The sequence below is a fragment of the Halichoerus grypus genome, chromosome 7, assembly GCF_964656455.1.
Source record: "Halichoerus grypus chromosome 7, mHalGry1.hap1.1, whole genome shotgun sequence".
In the NCBI taxonomy this organism is placed as follows: domain Eukaryota; kingdom Metazoa; phylum Chordata; class Mammalia; order Carnivora; family Phocidae; genus Halichoerus; species Halichoerus grypus.
Genome location: NC_135718.1, coordinates 120,619,757 through 120,643,289, shown reverse-complemented (window position 1 = coordinate 120,643,289; position 23,533 = coordinate 120,619,757). Strand labels below are relative to the sequence as shown.

General features: G+C 38.3%; 1 protein-coding gene across 1 annotated transcript in view; it reads left to right on the top strand.

Moving 5' to 3' along the window:
- The first annotated feature begins 15,494 nt into the window (after nt 1-15,494).
- The window catches only part of SYT14 (synaptotagmin 14), a 194,055-nt gene continuing 186,016 nt past the window's right edge, over nt 15,495-23,533 (top strand). The window contains exon 1 of the mRNA XM_078078157.1: nt 15,495-15,649. Within this exon, the coding sequence (XP_077934283.1) occupies nt 15,637-15,649 (13 nt within the window). The 5' untranslated portion in view covers nt 15,495-15,636. The remainder of the gene's footprint in view (nt 15,650-23,533) is intronic.

The following is a 23,533-nucleotide window of genomic DNA, read 5'->3' as shown; positions in this document are numbered from 1 at the left end:
AGTGACCGAATCATCTCCCATAAAATGTTTCTCATCCCCATATTTCTGGTCTCTTATGCTTATAATATTAGAACTAATTTTGCTTTTTCCTATACTCAATCCGATATCTGTTTTGTCACTATATCTATTAGTTAGGACTCTTTTGGTTGCAAGAGATAGAGTTTCCAGTTAGCTTAAGGGAAAAAAAGGAATTTGCTAGAGGATCCAAGGGTAGTTCCCAGAGTCAAAGAAAGAGTTGCAAGAAGTGGAATAGGTCTAGGAACCTCTGGAATTAGAACAGCAAAATGGTGCTGCTAGAATATGCTTTCTATCTGGATGATAACTACTTTCTGGGGATTTTCCACAGGTCTGAGAAACAGTAGAAGCCTTGATGCCACACAACTACAGCTCAATGTGCCTAGGGAAAAACTGAGTTTGGCCTCCAGTTTAAATTCAGCCAGTCTCAGGGAGGCATTCTTATTGGTCCAGTTGGGGTCATATGCCTATTCCTTGGACTAATCACCATGGCTCATGGGATGCTATACTCTGATTGGGACTGGCAGTTGTACTAGTCCATGCCCTCTAAGAAGCAGACGCCCAAATGGGATTAAATGTATCAGGATTTTATTGGGGGAACTGCCTATATGTAAGGGAAGGAACTGGAAATGGCTGAGAAACCATTAGACCATGATGCAGCCTGACCCTGAGTGAAAGAGAGAGAGTGGGTTGGGCCCAGATTGCTGTGCAGTCTGTAGGAAGTTCAGCAAGACTCTCGGGTAGTTCTCAAGCCAAAGTTGGCTGAAAAAGGAGTCCTTTGTCTCCTTGTCACCCAGGAACAGGTCTACCTTGGTATTCCAGTCACACTCAGTCAGTGGCAAGAGCAGCCTGTGGGAAGCGTGACCTCTGTGCAAACGTGGAGATGGATTCAGAAACACAGCAGCTGGGGCCCTTAGTCAGTTGTGTTCCCTGCAGTAGGAGGTCTATGAGGGGTATTCTCATGGCTGCACCTTAGTCTTTTCCTGGATCATGTGGTTGGAGTGGGAGATGGGCAGCTCCTCAAAAAAAAAAAAAAAAAGATATTTTTGTGGACAGATAAAACATCTAATACACTGAGTATTTTCAAAATTCTTCTAACATGCCTCTACAACCAACTCTTCCTTTTTATTCTAACAGCTGCTACCATTGTCCATGCTTCCATTATCCTATTCTTAGACTACCAGAGCATCTTCTAATTAGTTTCTTTCTTCTCAACCTTCTTCAACAAAGCCTATACTCCACCTTATAATTTTCTGACCAGAACATCACTTTGAACGTATCACTTTCTTACTTAAGGCCCTGCAAGATTTCAGGGGAGTCTCAAATTTCAGTCTGGCATTCAGGACCTTCTAATATGACTCTTACTATTCCCTAATGCAACTCCTGTATCTTGCAAATATCACCATCCTTCAAGTACATCACGTTCATTTCCACCCCAGATGTGTCTTAGAATCATAGAGTCTCAGAGATGAAAAGTCTCTAGATGAGTATCAATTGGTCTCCATTCTAGCTTTTTGACCTCAGCGAGACTAGAGGTGAATCTTCGGGGATTAAAACAAAAGTATAAAAGAAGAGAAGGGAAATGAGAGAGAGAAAGAGAGACAGAGAAAGTGAGAGATGAAGGGGGAGGGGTAGTGCAAGGTCTAAGGTCTGGTCCTGTGACAAAACCAGCATGTGGTCCTTAGGATTTTGAAAGCAGGTGTCTGGGATGAAATGAAGGCTACTGGGGATCTGGACTGTGGGAGAAGGAGGGATGGAGAGAGTATGGAATGGGTTTCAGAAAGGAGCCCTTTGTAGCAAGAAGAAAGCCCACCTGAGAAAACCTCATCATTTCCAACTATTCCAAGGGCCTCCACCAACACAGGGTAAAAAAAAAAAAAAAAAAGCCAAGTGAGTATGAGGGGAAAGGGATGGATGGAAGGAGGGATGGCAGCTTCCCAAATCTTCCATCCCTCTAATGTTTTTGTGGACTAGGCCTGTTACATAGCTTGCATGTAGGGTATGATTACAATCTGGTTTCCTATGGTAAGAAGTCCAATTATTTTATACACTAAACCAAGAGGGATTATTTGTGACAATAATAATCTGGGTATCAGGGTTTATAATAAGCCAAGATCTGTTTCTGTGCAACTGCTACCCACTGGTTTAGGCTCTAACTCTTATGACCATACAGAATAAGCCTGATCCTTTTTCATCTGGCAACCATTCAAATATTTGAAAGCAATTATCATGGAATCCCTGAGTCATTTCTTTTTCAGAATAAACATTATCTGCTTTTTAACCTTTTCTTGTAGAATATAATTAGAAATATCTTGCTGCTGAATTCACTCCAGGTATTTTCTTACTAGGGCAGAGGCGAGTGGGATTACTGCTTTCTTTGGGATAGATAATAAACATCTAAAATTACAGCCTAAAATCACCTTAATAATATTAGTAGTCACCCTATGTATGAAAAGTGAACTTACTGTCAATGAAAACTCCAGTCCTTTCCACTTGTGCTTCTCCTGACATAGGTCTTCTCTACTCTGTTTTCTTTCATTTATTTTATTCATTTATTGAAGATTTCTCATTAATTACATTTTTACTAATGAGGAACCACCGTGGGTTTGGTACTGGGAGTGGGAAAAATTTATCAGTACCAGGATCCTCTCTGATTGCTGTGACCTGGGGAAACTAGAGATGGCAGGACACTGGGTCAGGACTAAGAATGAGGGAAGCAAAGTGTCTAGGGTGCAACCTTTAAGGAGGCACTCACTCTCAGGTTTGTACAAGCATGGTAGTACAAGTAGTGTAGTATTCTGGACAGAGTTCTTAACCAGTCTCCTCTCTAGTTTATTGCTTTGGATAATCCGAGAACATAGATCAGGTAGGTTAGTTCAGGTGTCGGCCATTTTAACTACAAAACAAAGTTTTAGAGTTAGTACTTTTATATTCTACAAAACAACCATGCAAGTATATACTCTTATTTAATATACGTGAGGGAAAATGATAGTCATTATGTGGCATATGGTCAGAGCGAGGGAGTTCAGACTACAAGATTGGGATTTTTCCTAGATCTTCCCATGACAGTAAGGAGTGAGAGGAGAAGCATACAAATCCAACCTTTGTCCTCAATTTGGACAGTTGGAAGTGTTTATACTCATGTGTTTTCTTTGGGCTGTGAATCCTTCCTATCATTGTCCAAATTTTTCTTTAAAATTATCCCTTGGATCTAGAGTTTCCCATTCTGCAGAAATATAGCTCAGAACATTAAGTGATTTCCCAATGGCCAGCACCAAAGAAAAGCTCTCCATAGGAAATTTGGAGAAAATAAAGAATTTCCGCTGTGATTATATAACAAAGCCTCAGACATAAAAGGAGGCAAAATCAAAAGGGAATGGTCCCTAACAGAGAGCAGTAAAACCCTTTCCAGGAAACAAAGAGAAGGTAAGCACAAGCAAAGATGGGTTGAATGCATATCTCCTCCCTCAGGTTAGCTTACCTGGTCCAGCTCAAACCAAATCTATTTGAGGAATTCCCCATTTTAGCTTTCTCAGTGAAAGGGGACCAGGAAGATGAATGAAACAGAGTAAGTATTTAGGACTCAGTCTAGGCCCTATTCAATGATGAAGGGATACTCTAAATTTTCTAATATATGTAAAGGCAAAATGTCAAGAGAATTCTTACCTCTGATTGGGGGAGAGAAGGTTGGAAGGAATCACAGAGAGGGGAAGGAGCCATTTGAAGTTTATTTTCAGAAAATCATTATATACTTTTCATCTTAAATGCTATTCTTGCTATTTGTGAAAAATTCAAAGACCATGGATTGATAAAATATAAAGTGAAAGTCTATTCCATGCTTCTGGCCCTCCGGAGGAAACAACTGTTAATATTTTGGTATAGATCCATCCAATACTCCTGTCCTTAAAAATGTATTATTACATATGTATTAGTCTGGGTTCTCCAGGGAGATATATATCTATAACTATAGCTATAGCTCTATCTATTCTCTTTATATGTATGGGGAGAGAGTGGGGGATTATAAAGAACTGGCTCACATGACTATAAGTCCCCAGTCCCCAGATTATAGCCATTTTGGTTTTTTCTATGTCTTACAGTTGGCTATCTGGAAACCCAGGAGAGCTGATAGTGAAAGCTCCAATCCAAAAAGCTGGCAAGCTGGAGACCCAAGGAGAGCTGATGTTTCAGTTTACATTCAAAGGCAAGAAAAGCTCAAGGCTGTCAGGCAAGAAGAGTTCCCTCTTACTCAGCCTTTTTGTTTTATTCAGGTCTCCAACTGTTTAGATAAGGCTCTACTCAGTCTACCAATACAAATATTAATCTCATCCAAAAACACCCTCGTAGACAGACCCACAATAATGTTTTACCAAATATCTGGCACCCCAGGGCCCAGTCAAGTTGACCCATAAAATCACATCACATGTTTATTATATATAATAAGTGGGCTCATAGAATATAAACTGGCTTGTAATCTATGTGCATTATGGCATTGACATTAAGAACATGGGCTTCAGAGTCAGTGGGTTTAGGTTTGAGTTGTGACCTTGATGAGTCACCAAATGGCTTTGAATTTCTGTTTCCTTATTTATAATACTGATCTAATAACATGATATAACTTACAGAGTTGTGATGAGAATTAAATGAAATGTTGCAAATAAAATTGTCTATCAGAGAATAAGCCCTAATATACTGTAGATATTGTTGTATGTCAATAAATGTGGCTCCACTTTATCCATTTTTGGTAAATGCATAGTATTCTGTTATAGGGATAAACCCTAATTTATTTAACTGACTCCTATTGATGGACATTTAGGTTATTTCTAATTGTTTTTTGTTCTAAACAACAACAAAAAGATATTCTCACCAGCTTATTTATTTAGGAGAAATTCATAAAACTAGAATGGCTAAGTCAAAAATAAACTACATATCTTTAATTTTGATTAATATTGCCACATTGTTCTCCAGAAATGTTGTACCAATTTATTCCTGGCACTCTCCGCCCCCATCCCCACATTCGGGAGCATGTCCACTTGTCCATATCCTTGCCAAACTGAGCACTATCAATCATTTACATCTTTGCTGATCTGATATTTAAGAAAAGTCTCATTTGTTTTAATTTCCATTGTTTTTATAAATGGTGAACTTGAGCAAATTCACATATTTAATGCCCATTAGTATTTCTTCTTTTGACTTTTCTTATCTATAACCCCTTTCCTAGTAGATGTTAACATATTGTTTTCTTATTTTAAGTGCTCTTTAAAATCTTCAACAATGTACTAATACCTAAACTTACATGCCACTTAATATATGTCAGGTGCTGTTCTAAATGCTTTACATGTACTAATTCATTTATTCCTCAAAAACATCCTATAAAGTTGGTACTATTATTATTCCCATTTTACAGAGGAAGAAACTGTGAGGCACATGCAAGTAAAGTAACTTGCCCAAGATCTTGCCGCTGATAAGTGGTAGAGTCAGTGGTTAGTAGGAGTTGTTGGAGTCCATGCTTTACCCATTTCCTCTACTGCCTTCCAGCCCTTTGTGATATATGTTGCAAATCTTTCTTTTCCCAATTTGTATTTGTCTTTAAACTTTGTTTATAGTGTCTTTCTTCCATATAGAGGTTTTAAATTTTTATGTAGTCAAATTTCTTCTATTTTTATGATTTCTTTGCGATCTTATTCTTAAATGATGATTAGAAATTTCCCCAGCAAAGCAGATCCCTATCTTCCATCTTAAGACAGAGAGTTAATGATGTGCAAAAGACATGCATAAAGGAGTGAAAGAGCAGGGCACTTTCAGGAAAAAGTGACTTGGCCCAGATGCATGAATTCTGGGAGACAAGATTAAAAAGGTCATTTGGAACTAGATTGTCAAGAACATAAGTATGGATCTTATCCTGAGGGCCATGGAAGTGGGAGCCAATTAACTTATGTTTTAGTTCTTCTTCTTTTTTTTAAAATGATTTTATTTACTTATTTGACAGAGAGAGAGTGACAGCGCATAAGCAAGGGGAGCAGCAAAGGAGAGGGAGAAGCAGGCTCCCCACTGAGCAGGAAGCCTGACATGGGGCTCTATCCTAGGACTCTGAGATCATGACCTGAGCCAAAGGAGACACTTAACTGACTGAACCACCCAGGACACTACGTTTTTGTTCTTAATAAAAGTAAAACATACTCATGTGTAGAATGGCATAAAACAATATAAAAATAAATACTTTCCAATTTGAACTCCACATGCACCTAGCATATTCTCAAGAGATTTCTTTATGTTTCTGGTTTTGGTTCTTGCAATTATCACCGTAATTCTAAAGAATATACTTATAATTCTATTTTTTGATTTGTAAGTTTAGACAACACCTATTGATTCCAAGTTATGAAAGAAGAGGAATTTAGCTTATACATACTATTTCCTACCACTTCCCCTTTTCCCTCTCCTCCTAAATATATATTCTGTGCTATACCATATATAAAAATGTTATTCAATGCTATACCATATACATAAAATTAGGTGTATTATATACAAACAACAAGATATATATGAATGATATGATATATGTATACATTCTATTGTTCACTTATATCAATTAAAAATATATAAAACTTCTACTTATCTTCCATAAATTTTAAAACATCTAATTCTCCATTATGTAAGATGAGAGAAATTACCATCCCTAAACCATTCTTCATCTCTCATACCTTTGCTTTACAATTTTAGCCTCTGATGGCTATATTCTTCCTTTGATGTTGTCAAATTGATAACATTTACATTCTGTTCTGTACAGTAAGGATTCCATACTTTTTCTAATACCTTGGAACACATACTTATAATATTATGATTAAATAAATATTATTTACTGTGATCCAAATTGTATGATTAGAATTCTAAATTGGAAAATGGAATACTACGTTGCTAAATCAGTACTGACCCAAAGAGAATATTCCAAGCATCAAGGTCAAATGGATTTTCTTGTCTGAAACTCTAACAACTACTCAGAATCATGCCATATTTAATTTGTTTCATGTGTAGACCATATGGATTCCCTCCTTAGAATATCTAATTGCCTTTTTTTCTAATGAGAGAAGAAATATATGCCCTTTTCATGATAATAAGATCTTCCAGCTTTGTAGTATATTCGTTGTTGAAGGGAAAGAATTTTCTTCCTGAACGTGTTCTTTAGACTTTCGTTTCTAATTTGAGTGTGTTGCTTTCTAGGCTTGCTGCCCAACTATCATCCTATGATTCCTTTTCATTGTATTCGTGGGTTAGGTTCATTGTTTCTTGGATCCTTAGCTTCCTCTTCCTTGGATTCTGTTCTCATTTTATTAGGCTATATCATCAAGTTAAAATTTTTTTTAATCAAATGTGCATGAGAATAAATTTTTTGAATTCATGCATTCCTTAAATGACTTATTTTTTTAAAAAAGATTTCATTTTTTATTTGACAGAGATAGCACAATAGGCAGAGTGGCAGGCAGAGGGAGAGGGAGAAGCAGACTCCTCACTGAGCAAGGAGCCTGATGTGGGACTCGATCCCAGGACCCTGGGATCATGACCTGAGCCAAAGGCAGACTCTTAACCGACTGAGCCACCCAGGTGTCCCTTTAAATGACTTAATTTTGTCTCATTCTTTTTTTTTTTTTAAGATTTTATTTATTTATTTGACAGAGAGAGACACAGCGAGAGAGGGAACACAAGGAGGGGGAGTGGGAGAGAGAGAAGCAGGCCTCCCGCGGAGCAGGGAGCCCGATGTGGGGCTCGATCCCAGGACCCTGGGATCATGACCTGAGCCGAAGACAGACTCTTAACGACTGAGCCACCCAGGTGTCCCTTTAAATGACTTAATTTTGTCTCATTCTTGATTGAGCTTGATTTGACATAGTATTCAAACTTCATAATCATTTTTTCCTCATTACTCTGTAGGCTTTGCTCCATCCTTTCCTAACCCTCACTTTGTTGTTGAGATTTCTGATGTCAATTTGAATCTCATTTTGGGGGAGTTGATTTTTTGTTTTTGATTTACCTTTTTTCCATCTCTGGAAGCTTTAAGAATCTTCATTATTTTTCTTCTTCTGAAATTTGGTTGGATGTTTCTAGATATGGGTTTTTATTCTTTCAAGAGCTTCCTTAGCTCTTGGAGGGCTCTTTCCATCTGGAGTCCTGAGGCTTCCTTTAGATCTGAGAAGTATCTTTCCATTGTTTAACTATCTGTGCTTCATATTCTCTTTTCTTTCCCTCTGAATTCTTATCAGCAAAACACTAGACTTCCAGGATTAATCTATGAATTTTAATTTTTTCTCATGTTTTCCATTAATTTGCTTTTTTCCTCTTCTAGCTCTTGTTTTGTTTTCTTCATATTCTGTTTTGTCTTTGTTCAAATACCTTTGAAGCATATTTAACAAATAATAAATTGTATATATATTTAAGTGTATGTTTAATAAATCTTGACATAAGTATATACCCATGAAACCATCACCACAGTCAAGATAAGGGACATATCCATCACCACCAAATGTCCTTCTGTCCTTTTGTAATCTCTCCCTCCTGCTCTTCCCTAGACCATCATTCCCCTCTCCCCAGGCAACCACTCATTTGGTTTATGTCACTATAGATTATGTCATTTGCATATTTTAGACTTTTATATAAATGGAACCATACAGTATGTATCCTTTTTTGTCTCTGAATTCTTTCACTTAGCATAATTATTTCAGATTACCCGTGATGTTATGTATATCCATACTTCATTTCTTTTTAATTGCGAAGTGTTATTTCATTGCATGGTTATGCCACAGTTCGTCTATCCATTCACCTACTGATGAAGATTTTGGTTGTTTCAGTTTTTCGCAAATGAAGCTGCTATGAATACTCATGTACAAGTCTTTGTATGGACATACGCTTTCTCTTCTCCTGGACAAGTATCTAGAAGAGGAATGACTAAATTGTATGGTAGGTATGTATTTAACTTTTTATGAAACTGCCAAACTGTTTTCCAAAGTCCTGGTGCCATTTCCATCCCTTCTAATGAATGTTTTGTTTCAACAAGCATTTTTTAAAATGTCAGTAAGTTTTCCTTGTTCTTGGAGTTTTCTCTACTTATTCTTTCAATAAGTAGATGGCTCATCTTTTTGAAACTCTCTGAGTTTCCCTTGGGATCATTTATCCATTGTTCACTTAGGTCCTTTCCAAATGTATAGAGATCATTGCCTCTCTGTTCATATTTTTAAATAAAGGACCAGGTTGAATGATATAGGTAGTTAGTGTATCAAAATATTGAGGGTTTATTTTGGGGTATCTACACTAGGAGCCTTACATCTTCCTAGACAGCTGTTAAATTTCTTTAGAGTTTTCTGATTTTATCCTAGGTACAAATTATACCTATGGAGTTAAATTGGATGAATATTTAGCAATATAAAGATAAACTCAACCAAATATATTTTGGTTGGGGGAGGAGTCTGAGTGGAGGAGAAAAAAGACAGGGCTTAGCATCTGAAAAAGTACATTTTTTCCTATGTAGATTGATCACAATAAAATGCAGTAGATAAGAAGTGGTAGAAGTGGCATGTACCCTAAAATCTGTATCTATTATTTTTATATAACATTTTCTATTGAAAGTTAAAAAAATACCTATGCCTATTGTTCTAGGAGAGAAACTGGGTTACTTAGGGAGTAACTAGCAAGTGTTTTTTAAATCAGATTTTGTGGTGTTTTTAAAATTTAGTGAGCATCTTCATGAAATTAAAACTTTATGATAGTGATTGAAACTTAAATTGTTGGGGCGCCTGGGTGGCTCAGTCGGTTAAGCGTCCAACTCTTGATTTCAGCTCAGGTCTTGATCTCAGGGTCATGAACTCAAGCGCCAGGTTGGGCTCCACACTGGGTGTGGAGCCTACTTAAAAAAAAAGAAAAAAGAAAAGAAATGTAAATTGTGCTTAGAGTTTCATAATTCACTTTCAATCCTTAACATATCATGTAAAACTCAGAAATTGTACTCTTACAAATCATTGTCCTATAATTGATTGTTGCAGCCCTTCTTTCTGAATCCTCAAAAGATGTCCCATAATTCCTTTAATAAATTGTTCCACCGTAAAATAAAAAACACCTGTAAACTTTTTTTTTAATGTCAGAGCATGGCATGTTATACCATGTTAAACTCTGTGGAGATTTCCCCTTTCATTCATAATGGTATATATTTAAACAAAGAGAAAGTCTACACTGGGGAAAAAATAATTGGGAAGATGATAAGTAGAAACACTATGTTAGATAAAAAGTTCTTTGGGTTTCTTAAAGAGTTCTTTTAAGTTTCTCTTTATCATAATCATCAATAATCAACAATTTTATCAGATTGTTATGCAGATGTACATATTAAAGTTAAAAACTACTAGTATAAAGGATCCATGACACCTAAACCTGTTACCATTTATTTATTCACTTAACAAAAATTATCTACTTTTATACAAAGAATTGTATTTGGTCTTCTTGTATTTGATGAATTTAAGCAATAAAAGTTCTTAATGACCTTTTCTGAATTGGGCCCCCACATTTATAGTTATATAAACTAAGGAGAGTTAAATGACTTTTTCCAGCAGAAGATGATTTTCTCATCTAACTCAGATTACTTATTGACTTTCTTTCTTTTTTTCTTTTTTAAAGTCAATATTAGAGTATCTTTTTTTTTAAAGATTTTATTTATTTGACAGAGAGAGACACAGTGAGAGAGGGAACACAAGCAGGGGGAGTGAGAGAGGGAGAAGCAGGCTTCCCGCTGAGTGGGGAGCCTGATGCAGGGCTCGATCCCAGGACCCTGAGATCATGACCTGAGCCGAAGGCAGACGCTTAACCACTGAGCCACCCAGGCACCCCACTTATTGATTTTCTTAAGTGTAGTCTTCAGTTTCCTTCCTACACTGGTACATTCTTGAGGCCTTCTATAAGTTGCCTCTTTCTACAATGAGAGGTGACTGCATTTACTGGTGTGTGACATATTTATGGCATTTAAAAGATTTGTGGCATACTTTTTGACCTTTGAGTGAAAATTGTTATATAACTGTCACTTGTCATTATGGGAACATCCAGCTGTGAAAAAAGGATTTAAATATAATCAAGTACTCCAACTTAGAACAAAATCATATATTTCTTTGTTGTGAATAAGATTTAGCTACTGTAGCTTGTTTCCTACTAAGCATGTACTTGTTGGACGTTTTGTGTTAAATTAGTCTCTATGATTGGAAATTCTGTTCACTCCTCCACTCTAACAGGTCAGCGTTGTGCTGTGTTGCAGTTGTCTCAACAAACCACAGGGAACTGTTCCATGCATTTAGCCAATAGCAATACCTTCATTGATCAATAGGAAATTATAACAGAGATTATATAGGAGCACATCATATTTACAGAGGAAAGGGAAGAGAGTGTAGGTGGCCCTTCAGTCTGCATGAAAGGCTTCAAAGATGATAATGGCAGAAAAATATAGGGTAATAATTAGTGTCTGTGCTATTTACTCTCTTCTTTATTTCCTCTGGTAGAGCTTCTGCTCTCTTTAAAGCTTTAGGTGGCATGAAGGAAAACTACCATTTGACCTAAGTGAATATAAACAATTCTAAAATGTTCCATGTTTAGTTTTTTTGCAGCTATTACTGTGCTGCCTATAGTGGGATAGGGGACAAATCTTGAGGAAAATAATTGCTGGAGGAAATGAAAGAGCAAAAAGAATTATCCTGATTTCTTTTTATTTTTATCCCCTACTGGGAACTATCTCCCCCCACCCCGTCATCCATATAGGTCCCCATGGGACTGCTTTATTCTTCTATGACCCTGTCATTATGGCCACAGGATTTTTTTTGTCAGAGGTATGCACCCGACACAAGTTGGGTCAATTTTAGTACCTGGCCTCCTGGTTGGTCTGGGGCAGGATACCTTATTTAAATAGTGTTAATGACACCCCATCTTTTTTGGAATTTGTGGACTCAGGGCCCAGAAATTTGGCAGAATCTGTGAGCCATAGAGCTTGGAATTTCTCAGGGGTCACGTTTTCCACCATAGGGATAAAGTTACCCTGTGGTGAGCAAGAAAAATGAAGCCAACATGCACAGAGAGGGGTAGAAAAAAGAGGCAGAAAGTGTAGTGATAGCATTCAGGCTCCCAAGTTCAGCCGATACTGAGGCCCAGCTTTATTTCTATACTTACATCTTTATAATTAACTTTCCATTTTCCTTAAGCTAGTTCAAGCTGAGTTGCTCTCATTGGCAAAGTTACCAGAGCAAATAACTAATATTATAACTGTTTCCATGACATTATGATTCATGAAAGAAATGCAATATTAATGGTTTTAACTAGATTTTTTATTAGATTCTTATATCCAGCTACATCTTAGATAATTGCAACCGCTAACAAAGCTTAAAGTTTAAAAATGTCTCTTTTGCTCAAAGACTCAAAATCCCTGGGTAACATAATTTAATGCCTACTAAATTTTCCAAAATGTATTTTTTATATAGGTAATTGTTAAGTCTCCATTTCTATATATGCAACTATATATCGCTAGATAGTATTTTTTTTCATTCTTTTAGTGACTTTGGTCTTTTTCAATTGAATAGCTTAAGTTAAATAAACGAAGGTTCCAACTTTGAAAATAATTTGTTTCTAAAGAGTAAATTGGGAACTTTTATAAATTGGAATATACTTTTCCATCAAGGTATTATTGCTATTAATGGTGGTAGGTGATTTTGGTTGGCACATTAACTAATGCAGGTGACATTACTTTTCACTCTCCCTTTGAGTTGGCCTTTCCACATAATCTCGGTACTTTCTTTACTAATGTTTTAGCCACACTGCTGGAAGGCACAAGCTTTGTTGCCCTCCTGGAAGTCAACTGTCATTTTAAATAATATTTCTATGAAATATTAAGCTGAACCTTAGAATACCAAGAACACATTTATATTTCCGAATCACAAAAAAAGGAATTACTTTGACTTCTTTTATTTTTCTTTTTCCATATCAGCCCCTATCTCCACAACACATGGTGGGAAAATTAGGTAATTGCTTGAACTGCATGTTTGGAAACTATTTGGCAAATGTATTAATAAGGAAGAATGAAGAATTTAAAATGCAGCAGTTCTTGAATATCCCCTAGTGCATAAAGGTATATAGACTAAACATAGTTTAGAGGTATAAGGTCAAAATTAGGAAAAATGTCAGTAGGTAGGATGGGTAATTAATAAAATGTAAAGCATTTAAATTAAAATTGACACTTCCCAAAATTAGAAGTGTCAAACCCATACCATACTTTAGAAATATGAGTATATATGTATAAGAAGATAAATCTTAATTCCAAGTGGCCACTAAGCAAACTTAGCAGCTATATGAAATGTTGGAAAGTTAAGGTAAGCCATATGCTATTGTTCATGACTAGTCTCATAGAAAACTTCCAATTAGAAATGTGGAGAACACAGTTTTGTTTTGTGTTTTTAAAGGTAATGTTGGCAGGGGAGTTCTGTATTCTAATCTGAGGGAAAATGTCATCAGTACTGAGTAGCCTTGGTCTAAATTCCCAGATTTGACAAGTTTGAGACTCAAGTTCACTATACATACACAAATTAATTTTCTGAGCCAACTGTGGTGATATTAACCTGGGAATGGAAGCTCGTATAACTTGGTCATATATACAGTAACTTGTGTATTGGTGATGAAATAATGATTAAGTTTTTCTGGCTTTCTATACGAAATTCTTAAAAAGGTTGAACAATTGGATTACTCAGAGCCAGCCAGAAACCATGAACTCAGAACTGTCAGTTTCAAGTTCAAACTCATGCTTTTGAGTTCAAGACTTTTTTTTTAAAGATTTTATCTATCCATTTGACAGAGAGAGAGAGAGAGAGAGAGCACAAGTAGGCAGAGTGGCAGGCAGATGGAGAGGGAGAAGCAGGCTCTCCGCCGAGCAGGGAGCCGGACGTGGGGCTCGACCCCAAGACCCCAGGACCATGACCTGAGCTGAAGGCAGCTGCTTAACCGACTGAGCCACCCAGGCGACCCTCAAGTTCAAGACTTTTTAAAAAGGCAGTTACCTGGAGAACATATCTTTGGCACTATACATCTTTTGCCTGCAGCATGTAGATATCTATGGTAAACACACACACACAGAGCTTTCCTGAAATATAGACATTTAAATATTTTTCTGGGTCAAATTCATTTGTTCCTTCAATAACAACACTTGCTTGTAAACAGCTTTTAGCACAGTGCCTGGTTCAATACATATTCACTGAACTAATGAAAATGGTAAAAAATGAATGTCTATTGAACATAAGCTGTGACTGAGGGAGAGATTATATAAAAGCAATGAAAGACAGTTTCTGCTCTAGATTTACAGTCCAACCTCACTTACATAAGTGCAAAATCTTGTCTTGTGTCATCCCCAATATAGCTGTTTTGCACTAGGAGTTAGCATTTTGTCTGCATGGTGGAATCAGTAACTCCCTATTCCTCAATGTTGTTGATTGTCCGGATCCTCAGAGTAACCAAATTAAGTTGTGAGTTGGGTAAATGGTTGAGTGTTTCAGGCACTTCAGGCAAAAATTAAGGGGCCAATTGTTGCTGTGTTCCAAGTTGGCCTGTGACTGTTCATAACACCCACAGGCTTGCAAATTTAAAATCTGTCAAAACGTGTCTGATCCCTACTTTTGTATGGCCTCAAATGTGTGTTTATAATATGTAGATAAATGTCAACTCATATTTCCAAGGTCAGGGTGGTGGCAAGTTTTATCAGGAATTTGTGTGTGTGTGTGTGTTTACCATAGATATCTATGAGATGAAGGTAAAATATGTATAGTGCCAAAGATATGTCTCTCCAGAGAGAGAGAGAGAGCGGGAGTTGGAGGGAGAGGGAGACAGAGACTGAGAGACAGAGAGAGAAACGGAAGCTGCTGTCCTTAGGATGCCTTTCTCCTGTTTGCTTTTTGCCAACTAGCTATCTCTTCACCCCACAGCAGAGATCTGAGGCAAGTACTTGGCTGATTCAGGCACAGCAAGACAAAACCAAAACAGACCTTCAGATTACCAAAATAAGTAGTCACTGGGTGGGAATCCCTGAGCCCAGTCTTCAATTGAGGAGACCTGTCCATGGTCCTGACCACATCATTTCCCTACTCCCTTCCTTCGTCGACTACGGATGCCGCCAGCACCTGAGGAGCGGATGCCTCCGCCGTGGTCCTGGGCCCGGAGAAGCCCCGGGCCGAGGGGGTCAGAGCCGCCCGCACATGCTCAGTGCGCCTCGGGCCAGTCTCGGGCGCGGGTGCCGGGGATCCCCGGACTGGGCACCTGTTTTGAATCCCGGCGCGAGGCTCTGTGGGGGTGGCGGGGTGGGGGCGGGGCGGCGTCACGTGCTGGCGGCAGCGGCGACGGCCGGGGAAGATTCCATTTCTTCCGCGGCCAGCAGTCGGGCGCACAGGGGGGCCCCTCCCCCGCCCCGCCCCAGCCTGCCCCGCCCGCGGCTCCCCTCCGGGCCGCGCAGCCGGGCGTTTGCGGGGCCAGCCCCGCCCCTCTGGCTGGCGGACTCGGCGCGTCCTCCGCCAGCGCGCCCGCACGCCCGTCCGCCGCCCCCGCCATCCAGTTGGTGCGGTCCATGGCGAGCACATCATGGCGATTGAAGGTAAGTGGAGGCCGGCCGCGGTGTGGGAGGAGGGGGAACGCCCAGGTAGCCGAGCTCCCAGGCGCCCGGGAGGCCGTGGCGCGGGTGGGGCACTCGCCTGCGGGCGGGGAGCGGGCCGGCGAAGCATAGGGGTCCCGACCGCGTCTCGGGAGACGGGTGGGCGGAGCGGCGCCGCGGGTCCGCCGGCTCGCTCGCTCCGGCCCTGGCGGTCTTGTCGGCCTTAGCCCGTGGCCCGGCGCGGGGAGGAGCCGGTCCCCCTGACAGGTACCGTGCCTGGCGGTGCCGAGTGGGGCTCCGGTGCGGCCCTGCGGAGCCCGCGGGACGGGTCGGGGGAGCGTGGGACTGCGGGGCGTTCCCCCTCCACTGTGCTCCCCCCCGCACCCCTCCTCCCGCGGTACCCGCCTTGCTACCAAACTGGGAGTCCAGTTTTGCTGTCCCAGTCCTAACCCTTCTTAGTCCCTTCTCCGGAACTGACGCTGGGTTGCACTCTCCATCCATACCCTTCTGTTTGCTGTTGTAGGGGGCCAGGAAATTTGGGGTGAGGTTAATTTCCTCAAGCGTTTTTTTTTTTTCCCCTAGCACTCAAAACTGCTTTTTTCCCTAAGAGAATACATCTGAAATAACAAACGCACACTCTTAGAATCCTGCCTGTATTATCAGTCCACTAAGTGTTACAGTGTCAACAATACTCAGTATTTTCAAAAAGTAGCTTCGTATTTACTGCCCAGCCAGAGAAGGCGGTTGGCATCAGAGTGTATTTTCCTCTTGTTCCAAAAATATCTATCTGGAATGAAGTGTCTATATTTTGCTTTGTTTTTAAGGAGGATATTGTGAAAATTAACATCACATGTCTAGGATATTTATGTGAAAGACTGCAGCATCTTCCAGCCCCTGTGAGACTCTTAGTTTAACTCAGTTGAAAGTAGTTTGTAAAATTTACCTGTGGGCGCACGTGTGTACAGATTCACATCATCTGTAACAGATGTTCACGGTACCTCTAGCTATATAATCATTAGCTTAAATTTTGTGTGTCTTCCTCCTAAGTAAAACTTAAAGAGGACTTCCCATCTTGATGACTGGCTAATCACCAGTAGCATACATCTCTTTGTCATATCGTGTGGCCTCCAAAATAACTTGAGCTTTGTGTTTATTTTTATTTTGTTTATTTAAGGGATTGATTACCTGTTATATGCAAGACGCACATTCAGACACATTTCAGATAACTACTTTAGCTAACGTGATGGAAAGCTCTTGGGAACAAGATCTGCTTATAATCTTTGATATTCCTGTTACCCAGAGTGGTACTTTCAAACTCTTTTCCTTACTATGCTTTTAACTAGAGGTTAAAAATACAGAAACCAAATCCACTGATTAATGTTTTGTACTTTATTTCTATAACCAATTTGTTTATAAGTGTTTCTTAATGACATGGTAAAGCTAAAAAGTTTATGCAGAAGGTGAGGAAAAATTAGCCAGATAGCATCTGGATCTAACCCTGTAACTTCTAATTTCTTGGACTATTTTTACAATTTTTTCTCTTTTTCTCACTCTTCTCCCCCCACCCTACCCCCTTGCAGTTAAATGTGATTGATTCCTTTTTTTTTTTATGTCAACTGATGGCTTTTTTGCTCTGCCTACTACTACTTGTATATTCAAAGAACAAGATTTTTGAAATTCTCATATCCTAGAGATTCTTACGTGTTTCAGATATTCATATCAATTTTCAAATACTTAAGCATTCATTGAAGTTTTCATAATATAAAGATCACGAATTATATGTTTTCTAGTTTGATAAGACACTAAAGTTAGTATTAGCATTTCAAATAAAGATGTTGGGTCAGGTTAATCTAACTGTTCTGTTTTTCACATACCAGAACCCATTATTTATACACACCATTCCCTTGCTGTGTTAGGAAGTAAATGAGCTTTGGATGAGGACTTTGTACTAGGGACATCTTAGAATTTTAGATGCCCAAGGGGGCATCTTATTCAACCTTCTTCCCAGTGAAGGGGCTCATAAAGCATGCAGTCCCTTCATTCACCTGTTAGTTCAGCAGCCTTAATGAGCACTAGCTGTACTCAGTGTTCTGTGCGGCCATAAAGATGCCTAAGACCACACTCCTTCCCTTAAGGAGCACACGTTCTAGTGGGGGAGACAGATAATTTTAGCCATGCAATTATAATATAGTGTGAACAACAAAAGATGAATCATCTTTTGTATAAAAACATTCAATGACACATGAGTTCAATGAAAATCTGCCATTCAGTAACTTCTGTCTATCTACTTATCCTAGGTCTGCCTTCTGGAGCAATAAATTAAAAGTCCACTCTTCCCAGTGTATATGACATCCCTTCTACCATTTGAAGACAACTTTTGAGCATTTTTTTTTGCAGACAAAATACCCAATTTTTCCTCTGGATGGTGTGTAGTTGTATGTTTTAAAGTTTGAAATATGATAGCCATTCCATTCCAGTTGTATTGTCGAGTAACATGGCCTTTTTGGAACTGCATGTTAGCTCAAGATGAGGTTGAAATCAACCAAAACCATAGAATCTCTTCCACGTGGACTACTTTCAAATCAGGTGTCTTCAATCCCTTGCATAGCACACCAATGTTTTGAATCAAAGAACAAATCGTTTGTATCTGTTCAGCATATTCTTATCAGCTGTAGCCCAACATTTTAGCCCTTGAGTTTAGATTTTTAAGTAGTAAGGGTTACTTTTATTTCCTCCTCTGTGTAAAACCCGTATTTTACATGCTAAGTAATCACTCATTTCCTCCTTTTATCAGACAGGTAACTGCTAATCAGGACTTCAGACAAATATGGTGGTGTTACCACACTGATCTAATATAATTAGTGAAGAAATTAGTCCTATCTTAGGTTAAGGTACAATTTTGAAAAAGCATTTTGAAATATTGAGTAGTTCACAGAGCCTTATTGTTACCTAGAGGTCTGGTGATAACCAGGTTGGGAATCATTGCTCTACCCTAGCCTATCAAGACCTTTAGTTGCCGTCCACTGTATTAACTCTTATAATGTTGGCCTCTGTCAATCTCACATTGTTAACCATTTTCTGTTTTTTTTTTTGAAATTTTCTCCTCCTCTCTTGATTACTTACTTCTCAGTCTTCTTTTCATCTACGTTGCCTAATGTTCTTTGTGTTTCCATTCTTAATGCTGTTCTCATCCTCTTTACATACTGCTATAATTGCACACATTGAGTAATTTTATAATCACTTGTTTATAATTTGTCTTCCTTGTCAATTCCTAGAGGGTAATGTCTTATTTTTGTACTCCTTAAATTTTGCACAGTATCTAAATATAGTATGTACTCAACAAATGTTTTTTGAATTGTTATAATGGAATTCTATACATTATCTACATTGATTGCATCCATTTCCCAGATGTATTTGACCAAAAACCTGCCATTCAGTAACTTCTATCTATCTGCTCACCTTAGTTCTGCTTTCTGGAGTAGTAAATTAAAAATGCACTATTTTTTTTTAAGATTTATTATTTTAGAGAGAGGGAGAGAGTGTGCGCACACATGAGGGAGGGGCAGAGGGAGAGACAGAATCTCAAGCAGACTCCCCGCCACAGAGCCTGACTCAGGGGCTCAGTCTCACAACCCTGAGATCATGACCTGAGCCAAAATCCAGAGTTGGACGCTCAACTGACTGAGCCACTCCAGGAGCCCCTAAATGTGCACTATTAACGCATGATGAGAACCAAGTGTTGTATGGAAGTGTTGAATCACTATATTTTACACCGGAAACTAATACTACACTGTATGTTAACCAACTGAAATTTAAATAAAAACTTGAAAAAAAATAAAAGTGCACTATGATTAAACAGAATTTTCCTAATTTATGTTTTCAGATAGTTGTTAGATATCTTGCAATCTAAAATATTTAGTTTGGGACATTCAAAATGTCCCAAACGAAAATTGTCATTACAGCCACCAAATCCAGTTTCTGTACTCCCCACTCCATGCCGATTTACTATCTGAGTGATATTTTTAAATAACCAGGGATCTGAGATAGAAATCTGGAAATCAGCCCTGTCTTAAACTCATTCCCCCTTGTTGATCAGTAAGTCCTGCCAAGTCTGCATCGCAATTTACGATGTTTAGTGCTTACACTTAAGTTTATTCCCCCTCATTAAGAGGCTTGTATTAGTTTTCTAAGCTAGTCTTGTTTTTTTTTTTTTTTAAGATTTTATTTATTTATTTGACAGAGAGACACAGCGAGAGAGGGAACACAAGCAGGGGGAGTGGGAGAGGGAGAAGCAGGCTTCCCACAGAGCAGGGAGCCTGATGCGGGGCTCAATCCCAGGACCCTGGGATCATGACCTGAGCCGAAGGCAGACGCTCAACGACTGAGCCACCCAGGCGCCCTAAGCTAGTCTTGTTTTGTTAGCACTAGTTTTAGGGTTCCTTCCAACCCATTTTCTGAACTATTGCTAGTTTTCTTTGTAAAATGTAGAACTAATATTTAAAACCTCAGGATAGAGATCTTTAACGATCTGACCTAAGCTCCTCCTTTATTTAGTCCACATCTTTCTGACTTGTCAGTAAGAACTGACATAACATAATAAAAAAAATTGTAAAAAAATAAAATGAATTACCTCAATTATTAAAAAAAATAAAACTTAAAAAAATATCAGAACACTTTGCAAAACTTTTTTGCTGAAGTAAAAATATTCATCTTTATTGTTATTGTGCTGTGTATTTAACTACTTAATCTTTCTGGGTAGTATTTTTTAAAGTTGTAAAAGAAGACTATATTAGAAGGAATCTGTGTGTGTGTGTGTGTGTGCGTATATGTATGTATACATATTTTTATTTATAAAGGCACTTTGTAGTTTACCACATACTTACGTGGTATGTACGTATGTATTTTTTAAATCATCAGTACAATTCTGAGGTGCTCTTGAAGGCTTGTTGTGACTCTAAGATTTCCAAGGCAGAATTTGGGCTTTTGAAATACTGACTTAAAAACCGAGTACAAACCTGTTACATTACGAGTCCTGAGGGAGAACATCACACTTCTTTCCTGCTTTCAGTGTTACTGTTAGAGAGAGATCATTAGGATGTAAGGGAGGGGGGGCGATATGATGAGAAAGGCACGCCTCTCCACAGTCTGGGGCAGAGTGAGGCAATTTATTGAACAGTTTTTTTTTTTTTTTTTTTGGAGGATTTACAGTTCAGTTTAATCAATGATATTCCTAAAAGGGATATTTTGACTTTCAGCAGGAATAAAATTTCTAACGTTTTGCAGAGATTTAGGACATGTTTAGATATACAGTATATTTGTTCAGAGACCTCTCTCCGGGAGTACTTTGGAGTACTTTATCTACTTAAGGTTCCTCTCCTAATTCACAAACAAAATGAGGAAAAATTAGGGAACAATAGAGAAATAGTTGTATTAAGAAACATTTCATTTTTTGTTGTTTTAGGTAATATTAGAATGTGACAGTGCATCCAGCGTGGAAAGCAAGAGAACCACATGTTGGCTTATTTATTTGTTGAGTAATACTGTTTGCATTATTGCTTTCTTTAAAGTGATTGTAATGTTTTCCATAGCATATGTGCAGTAACGTAGTAGATTGTATTCCTGGATTTGATTTCCATTTAGCTGACTTCATTCTTTCCTCCCAAATCCTGCCTAGTTTATACCTAACATGAAAGTGCCTATACAGGGAGGACCTCGGATTGAACAAACTGCTATCAAAACATTCTAAATTTCTGAGTAAGATAATTATATGCATACTTGGTATGTATATGCAGTAAAATCTTAATTGAAACCTAACAGATTGGAACCCTTATTTACCTTTTTTAAGAGGGAGGAAATAGGGACAATACAGCAAACTGTCATCAGGGATTTATTTAAAAACAAACTTCCAGGATTCATATGTGCATTCAGAACATTGTCTTTCACATTTTAGGGCTGTATTAGAATTGATAATCACAGTAATATTCTGAATCATCAGGAGATAGAGGATTTTAATGAAAAATTATCTTCAGTATTCTGAACTTACTAATGTAATAATGCATATTAATAGCTTTAACAAATGATCTGGTGCAGTAGTCAAAACAAAAGGTGTTCTCATTTAACTAGAAAATTAAATTGAGTAGAATACCTTTTTAATGAGCATATACTTATTCAGAGTTTTATGGTATTATCTTAATGAGCTTCTAAACAGTCCAAAACATAATTAACTCAAAAACTGAATTAAAAGTTGCTCAGAAGTAGGAAAAATGGATTATGTTTATGAACAATAAGTTTACTTTTATAAGATAAAATTTGCACCTCTTGGAAAAAATTATTGAATAAATTCATAGGAATTTATATGGCTCAAAAGATAATGTATTTAGTGCATGGTTTGCAGATTATAAAGTACTCTAAGATATTGTTATAAAAAGAGATATAGTTGGTTATTCTGTGTGATGCCAGAGTGGTAGGCGAGTATGTGTCTCAGAATTCAGGCTGTTGTATAGGAATATTATACATAAAATGAGCTTGTAAAAGTAAATAGAGAAAGGACTTCTTCAGATTATTTTAACTCTAGTAATTACACAGTAACAACAAAAAAAATAAAGGAATTCTCATTTGGAAGGATAACTCCCAGGGGACTGGAGGCCTAAAAGTTGTTGTTTGTTGTTTTTTTTTTTTTAAAGAAAAATTCTAAAAAGGGGCACCTGGGTGGCTCCGTCAGTTAAGTGTTGGCCTTTCGGCTCAAGTCATGGTCCCAGAGTCCTGGGATCAAGCCCCACACTGGGCTTCGTGCTCAGCAGGGAGTCTCCTTCTCCTTCTCCCTCTGCCTCTGCCCCTTCCCCCCTGCTCATGCTCGCTCTCCCTCTCAAATACATTAAAAAAAAAAACTTTAAAAAAGGAGAAAAATTCTAAAAAGAGGACAAATTGAGTATAAGAAGATTAAACTTATTTGGGAATATTTACACAGGAGAGTGTTTGAAATTAACTAACAACTAATGCTGTAGAAGAGAAGAAAGCATACAGAATCTTTCCTGTCTCCAGGTATAAATCTAAGTTTTCTTTGAATTTTGTATTCTACTTGTGAGGAATGCAAAGGGAATTACCATTTTTCGGGTGCTCACCATGGGTCAGGCATCATCTGTCCATTATCTCAGTCGTGGAGAGCAATTGCATGGCAGAGCTTCTTCTCTTGACTGTAGCAGACATCTGTTTTGTTAAAGTATCTTTTCAACATCTTTTCCCTACGCAGTGTGGACTTGGTTTCAGTATCCTTCTCAACATTGCCCTCCACTCCCATTCCAGCAGCTACTTTTAATCCCCAGAATTGGTATACAAAATGAAAGCTATTTTTCATCCTGGGGTTACCATTATTACTACTTTACAAATGAATTTAGTTATTTTTACTTTTTCTTATAAGCACAAGGTTCACAAAGATAATACTAGGTGATACTGTCTTTAAAATTGAAGCCTGGGGGCGCCTGGGTGGCTCAGTTGGTTAGGCATCTGACTTTGGCTCAGGTCATGACCTCAGGGTCCTGCTCAGCAGGGAGTCTGCTTGTCCCTCTCCCTCTGCCCCTACTCTCGCAGATGCGCACGCTCTCTCTCTCTCTCAAATAAATAAATAAAATCTTTAAAAAAATTGGAGACTGGCTCAGTTCAGAAACCATGATCTTTCCATAACACTCTGCTTTCAGTTAGGCACCAAAATTGGGATCATTCCTTGCATGACTTAATTAGGGTCAAAACTGAAAAGTATCTAGAGATTAGTGACTGGTCTAAATGGGTTAAATTGGTTGGGTGGGGGTAGTTGGCAGCATTAATAGGAAACATTTGATGTTTCATGCTTATTATGTATAGCCTATGTGTCTGCTTAAGAATCAGCTATAA